Source organism: Cryptomeria japonica, unplaced genomic scaffold, assembly GCF_030272615.1.
Source record: "Cryptomeria japonica unplaced genomic scaffold, Sugi_1.0 HiC_scaffold_469, whole genome shotgun sequence".
In the NCBI taxonomy this organism is placed as follows: Eukaryota; Viridiplantae; Streptophyta; class Pinopsida; order Cupressales; family Cupressaceae; genus Cryptomeria; species Cryptomeria japonica.
The window spans coordinates 1-7,988 of NW_026729289.1; the positions used below are offsets into that span (position 1 = coordinate 1).

Below are 7,988 nucleotides of genomic sequence, written 5' to 3' on the forward strand. Positions count from 1 at the left end.
TAATTTCCCTTTTTTATCTAATCAAAAACATATAATAAGATTAAACCAAGCTCTCAATTATTCCTTAAAAAGAACTAGTTTGGGAGATTTTGCAGTTAAATTTAGATTATGAGAACAATTTTAAGGATACTTTCTTATTCAACTGCCATCTTCTTACAAAAATCAGCAAAATCATTTGGCAATACTGTTGTTGAAAAAACTAAAAGAACTACCAACTTTGGAACTTCAAGTCTTAGGCTTACCCAAAATTCATTAAACTACCTGCATTAAAATACTCTGAAAATTTTCATATTTTAGAAAACCACGATGTATAAGACCACAACCTAACAGATTTTCTGAATTTAAATTAAAAATATTCATCCAATGAAAAATTGATTGAAATATTATACTTCTTTCCTTATAATAAATTGACAACATTTGCATAGAACTTTATATACCCTAAAAATATAACTTGGCTGCAACAATAATGAAAATTTAAGCAACTGAAGAAGATAAGCAATTCCAATTTCTTTCCTCTATGCAATTGAGCGTCTCAATAAGAGTGAACCTCACCTGCACGGGCTATGTAGAATGAAACTATCGACGATGAGCAGAGCCAAAGCATAGCAATCTTTATTTCCCTCCGTAATTAAAAAGAGAAAAACTGACATTTCTGAAGTCAGTCAAGTCGAGTAAAATCAACGGAGGCATTGAACGGCAATTGCACGCAAAATCATCCACTTCGTTTATTACCCATCAGCTTCTGCTAGAACCCTAAATTCTCGATCTAAGGACGGTCAAATGTGTATTTGGAGGGTTAGATAGACTAGATGTCTTTTTTTCCATTAATAATAGAAGAAAAAATTTGATAAGCGATTTTTCTTTCTCATAACTAATTGATATCGTAAAGTTTATTATTTTCATCCTAAGAGTCTCTATTTCCATAAGTATTTATTAATTTCATATATCTCCTAGTGTGAAAAGAAGTGATCAATTTCTTTATTCAAATATAATTTTATTTCTATATTATTCTTGAGATTTGTCATAAATTCAACAATCAAAGGTTAATTATATATATAATTCGTCAGAGTATAAAGATGTTATTAACTCTTTGATTTTCGAATAGAGTGAGTAATATTAATAGATAATAAATTATGTTGTTCTTTGTCTTATATAATGAGTTGGATGAATACCTCAAGTGAAGATTATTTTTATTATTCAAACTATTTCATTTCTTTAAGATTTTAAGAGCTACTTCAAGAAGTAAGTTTATTACTATTTATATTATAATAATTAACATTGCAACATATTTTAATTAGTCTTTGTATTTGCTAAGCAATTATATATTAAAAATTATCTATTCAAAATACGTATTTATTTTTAAATTTAAACTTTTAAATAAAAATATTAAAAAAACATAGTCGTTGAGATTCTTATTCATCAAATAATTTGACATCTTATTGCAACCTCGCATCTATTAATGAATTGAAGAGAACTATCAATTAATAAAAATTATTAATTTCTTCTTTGATGATCTTCAAGTCACTTAATTTGTGGATTGATTGATTTATAAGGATTTGTTTCCCATCATTTTCTTCATTCTTCAACTTTTATTAATTTTCTTTCTATGTTTATTCTTTTTCTTCTTTCTCCACAAAAGCATTATTATTCGTTTGAGTTTCTTACACAATCTCCTATTTTAATTTTTTCTATAGCATTTCTTTCTAAGTTGGTGACAACATTGCTACTATTGAATGTAATGTTTGATTTCTTATATCCTCTTTATTTTATTTTTTCTTCTTATGTCTAGTAAAATTTTTAATGTGACTGGTCACACTTGCATGACATGCTCTTCGGGTCCACATGAAATGATTTTGACTTGGAGAGCTATGAAATAGTGAGGTCAAAATCAAGGGACCTCATCCCCACACTTCACTTATTCAAACTTGTGAGCCCAACGGAGTAGCGATGACACAAAGACTTGCACTCTCAGTGGTGCAATGAGGTTTTGAATTGTGGTGGCTACCTCACCAAGAAGGTGTTTCTATCGTGGCACTAAATGTCTGGAAAGACACATCTTGTTTAATTTTGGCTATCTCTTCTCTTTTCTATTTCAATATTGTTGCTAGTTCCTTTAGAATTTTTTCTAATTATCTCCATAAAGTTTTATAGTGCTGTTAGGATGAAAAATAGAATTGCCTTCATAATTATTTCCTTCTTTTATTTACTTAATTATAAATGTGTACATATATACAATGGTGAGAAGAATCCCAATAAATATCTAAATAGTAGTTTCACATTAAAAAAATTTTCTTTTTCCTCTACTTTCTCCTTATGTTTATCCTCATCTTGTTGTTCTACTTCCTATTTTTTATATTTATATGTTCCTTATTTCTCAACAATGGCGGTTGTTTCTTATTGATACACCTTCAACTTATTTGTAGGTGTTTCCTCTCTACATATATTATCATTTCTTATTTTTATATTATCTTGTACAAATTATATTCTCTATTATGTGCTACAATGTAGTTTCTTTTTAACTATTGCTTCTTCCTATGTTGGCATGTCTCACCTTTATTATTTGTATTTCTCATATGTAAGATGGATTCTATAAGTTCTACCTCTAGTGATTTAGGTTTCTCTATTTTTTTTTCAAAGACTATAGTTTTCCTATTAAGGTGAGTTATGGTAATCATTTTTCTAATTCCTTTTTCCTTACTAGTTTGAGAATTTAAGAGTCTCTTATTTAAAATCTAGAAGATTCATGTGTTTGGGTGCTTAGAATACCACACATTGTATGATACTTCAATTGGGGGTGGTGAATCTAAGATTCCTATCACTTCTATTGTAGCTAGATCCTTTGATATTCCCCATTTCTTATGTAGCTTTTGTTTATTTTTATTTAGTTCTCTTCATAATTTTGTTTATGTTATTTATCCATGAATCCATAATTATGTAACAAATCTCTCTATATTGCGATAGTTAGGGAGAGTTAAAAATGCCACTATATTAAAAAGTCCTAGATCATTACTAATTTTGTAAGGTGTTTTTAATATTCAAGATACTCTTGGTTCTACTACCTCCATAAAAACATGATCCTTATCTACCATATAAGCTATATATAGTATATATTTCCTTACTACATCATAGAAATTCAATCCCTTGTCTATATATCTTTATGGATGACCTTGAAGAAACCCTATTATACCCCATTATAAGAGGTTGCATTCTTAAAGTCATTGATATAAGACTTTATTTATGTTGTAGTTCTAGAGTAATCCTTTAAGTGCATTCATAAAATAAAATTCTAAGCATATGGAAAAAGAGCCATTTTAAAATTGGTAGTGATCAAATATTCAAAGTTTTAGATAAATGTCCAAGTATATAACATTATAGTTTATAGTTTAAATATCCAAGTATATAACATTATAATCTTTACATATAATACATTATACAAGCCAATGCTTTAGGAACTTCATCAAACTTGGAAAGATTGATATTGTGATCAATAATGCCTATAACAACTATTTTATTTGGTTTCTTTCCTAATTATAACTAAATCAATCGAACCAATAAATGTATAGCTTTATTGAATACAATCACGTATATTGAGAGAAGATTAATCCCTAAGCCTTAGATAAACAAATTCTTTTTCAAAGCTCCATCTTAAATTCAAAACTTATGAAATCCAATACAACTATTTTTTTGATTTCTAAGAATAATTTCCGAAACTATATTCCTCTCCTCAACAAAATCAACAAACATTGATTTGTCACCAATCATGTAAAAAGATGTTCCTTGGTCTAAAATATATCCTTTGTAACTTAAAGTACCCCTTCCATGATTTGGTTTATAATTATTTTTGTTGTTCCTTAAGAGGCAATTGCCAAAATATTATGATTTTAAGCTAGGTAATCTTTTCCCTTGTTCTATATAGACTTGCTACAATTTATGCTTATATTTAGCCAATAGGATTTTTCTAGGTGGGCAACAACCCACCAAAAGTGTCTCATGCATGTCGAAAAGGCTCTGATGCTGAGTTTGTTTTGATTAATTTTCTATTGGTGGGAATATTTTGGGGTTGCTGAGCATGCTTGTTTATAAAGTAATATGTTATTTAAAACCATTAAATTCATCCAACTGTCACCTCAAATAATTTGATGGAACCATATGTTTTTAAAAAGACCCACTAAATACTAAATTGGTACATTATTTTGTCGTTCAACAAAAACACTTACATTTACCTTGATTCAAATAAAAATATCGATTTGTTTAGTAGGTGAGAAGATTCTCATGTAGGCAAGCAGACCTTCCTATAAAGAAAAAAAACATTTGACTTGTTAAAATAATAACATTCGTTAAGCCTATGCATGATAGGGACATGCCACACCAATGTTTACATGGTTTTTAGAAGATTAAAACTTACTACGCCAATGTTTATTGCCTCCATAAAAAATGTCTATGCATTTCACAATTAATGAAACATGGCATCCATTTATTCAGTTAAAGTTGATTTTGGATCTAAAACAAATTTTTTTTATCACAAATAAATCTTTCGAAAACAAAATAATTGACTTCCAATTATTTATTTGATTTTTATGTCTTTTCTTAGGAAGGAGTTTAGGAAGAGTTTACTAATTCTTCTATTTATTTTGTTTCCTTAAGAGCCATTCTCAAAAGATTCATTATACATGAGAAATAAATTATTTACAATCAAATTTAAATCATCTTAACAAATCTCACTTAGCAAGCCATCAATGCTAGATGATTTAGCATTTTTTAGAAAGTGCATAGCCTTGAGAATATCATCTTTGTTTAGCTTATTAGACTCTTTATTGACATTTTTAAGGATAATATTCTTACACATCTCTTTATGATATTTTATTTCCCACATTCTCAATGATTCTGATAGTTCTAATATTTTTAACAACATTTGTTGGGCTTCACAAAGTATTATTAGTTTAATTTAAGATAGTAATGCTTATAGAAAGATTAAAAATAAAGTCTAATTTTAAATCTATAGATAATTTAAGAATTGAAATAATTAGAAATAAATATTGAGATTTAAATTTTTTTTCATAATCTTATTTTGCAAGCACATCTAGTCAATAGAATAATTATGTCAAAACAATGGATAATTTAAAAATAAGTTGAAAACTAAAATCTAAATTAAAAAGAAACTTTCTATTATTATTTTTTATTATGACTAGATAACACATAATTTAAAAATAAGTTAAAGACTAAAATCTAAATTAAAAAAAACTTTCTATTATATATATATATAAAGAAACAAATCTAATTTAAAAAGCAACTTCCTACTATTATTATTTATTAAATGTAAAAAACAATTATATTTTTAAATCTATATTTTAAAAAACTTCTAATTAAAAAAAATATGTTTTTAAATCTATATTTAAAAAAAAACTTATATTTTTATTTTTTTTGTATGCAAATCATTTCATATTCTAAACAAGGCTCTAAAATTTATATTTTTAAATCTAAATTTAAAAACTTCTATGTTTTTCATGCAAATCATTTCATATTCTAAAATAAGACTAAATTGCAATAAATATAAACCATATGAAATTAATTAACCTATGTTAAGGGTAAATATTTGTAAAAATTGATATCTCTCAACGTCATCTACATAAATTTTATTTATAGAATATAGGTATGCTAGTTTATAGTACACATCATTGTGTCCTGAATTTCTCTCACTATTGACTTTACGTTCCATTTCATCTTTAAAAAAATTAAAAAATAAGATCGACAAAGATTTTTAAAATGATTTCTTTAATAAATATCTATAAACCACTCTTACCTAAACATTTTGAATCAAATTTACGCTTGCCATCAAAGACCAATTTCTTCTCACTACTATTAGAAACAAATATTGAAATTTAAACCTTTTTTTTATGATATTATTTTCCAAACATGTCTAGTCAATAGCACACTTTATAGTACACGTCTTTGTGTTCAAAATTTCAAACACTATTGATTTTACCTTCCATTTCATCTTAAAAACAATTTTAAAATAGAAACGACAAAGATGGTTGAAAAATTAAAAAAAATAAATAAATTTCTAAACCACTCATACCTAAACATTTTGCATCAAATTTAAGCTTGCATCATCCACACAATCCTAGGATAGACGCTACAAAGACTGCGTGTATTTTCTCTCCGACGACCAAGTCATTTCGCAGAAAGCTTTCTAATATATATCTTTTCAAGTGTATTTAGGCATATGCACTCACTGGTTTAGCAATAGTTTAGCGTTAATTTACTCAGAAGGAGCTCAAATTGTCAGACATATGCAGGTGAAGATTCATTTCACAGAGCTCAAATTTTCAGATGTGTAAAGGTCCATTTGCACCGTCCCGTACAAAAGAACCAACTAGAAATTTGAGCATCTTTTAGGGATTTTTTTTTGGGAAATGACTCTTATTTGATGGCACTAACACTTCAGAAATTTCTGATTATAATTCTCTCGGAGATTCTTGTTGCTGTCCTTGTTGCTTTGATTTTTGCATTTCTATTCTGGCAGAGGCGTCGGCTAAGACCGACCCAGAGGTGTGCAGCTTCGTTGGATGCACTGCGTCCGCAAAGGTGGGCCCAAAGGTTCACTCACAACCAGGTGAAGACCGCAACCAGCAATTTCAGACATAAGTTGGGGAGCGGCGGATTCGGCACAGTGTTCAAAGGAACTCTACCAGACGGTACGCTTGTAGCCGTAAAGAAACTGGAGAGTTCAAAGCAATGTGAAAAGCAATTCCGAGCGGAAATCAACTCTGTGGGAATCATAAATCATCCGAATTTGGTGAGGCTTAGAGGATTTTGTGCACAAGGATCGCGAAGGTTACTGGTTTATGATTACATGCCCAACGGCTCTCTAAATTCTTTTCTTTTCACCAATAATTCGAAACACCAATCGAAGATACTGGATTGGAGAACCCGATTTGAGATTGCATTGGGTACTGCAAGAGGATTACTTTATCTCCATGAGCAATGCAGCGATCGCATCATTCACGGCGACATAAAGCCCGAAAACATTCTGCTAGATAAGGATTTTACTCCCAAGTTGGGGGATTTTGGCTTAGCAAAGCTTGTGGGTAGAGATTTCAGCAAGGTGGTAACTGCTACGAGAGGAACGAGAGGATACTTGGCTCCTGAATGGCTCTCTGGCCTTCCCATCACTCCCAAGGTTGATGTCTACAGTTTCGGCATGACTCTCTTGGAAATTATATCTGGCCGGAGAAATCTGGACCTAAATGTGCAAGAATCAAGTAGGTACTACTTTCCAGCCTGGGTTAAAGAGCAAATTTGTGAGAGAAACATGATAAATATTGTGGATAAAAGGATTGCAAGTGATGCAGATGTGGAAGAGGTGAGAAGATCTGCCCTGGTAAGTTTGTTATGCATTCAAAATGATGAGAAGGCCAGACCGAACATGGCACAAGTGGTGCTGATGCTTCAAGGTAAGACAGAGCCTCACGCCTCACAGATTCCAAGCGTGACCAACCAGCGAGTAGAAGACCGACGGAACACTGATGGCGATGGCGATTATAGCGATACCGATTGCATTGTTTGAAATTACATGAGCGCTTGGTCAAGCTTAAATAATGTCCGTATATGTTATTTTCGTTTCACTTGTTTGGAGAGCCAATAAAGATGTAGGAGAAGAAAGTAGAGTTGTTTGTTTGACCTTGGGTGTGAGAGAGTGTGATGGAGTATTGTGATTTTTTCTTAGGAGGAAAAATGAAATGTATGAGTCCCTTTCTTGATGTAAATTTTTAATGGTAATGGTATTGAATTTAATGTTCATTAGTTTTGTACACCAGCAATATATTAACATTGATGAAAGAGGAAGAAATGGATTATCTTATTCAGTTTAAGAAGTATATGTTGAATGAAAGGATTTTAATGGTTTAATAAGCATATGTTAAATGAATGGATTAGTAATCATTGTTTTTTTTAAATAAGGTTGATATGTTTATATGTTTAAAGGTGAA

General features: G+C 29.9%; 1 protein-coding gene across 1 annotated transcript; it reads left to right on the plus strand.

Moving 5' to 3' along the window:
- Positions 1-6,427: 6,427 nt before the first annotated feature.
- On the plus strand, positions 6,428-7,567 carry LOC131053189 (G-type lectin S-receptor-like serine/threonine-protein kinase At2g19130). The gene has a single exon (XM_057987809.2). It carries the CDS (start codon positions 6,428-6,430, stop codon positions 7,565-7,567), a length of 1,140 nt encoding a protein of 379 aa, XP_057843792.2.
- Positions 7,568-7,988: the final 421 nt, after the last annotated feature.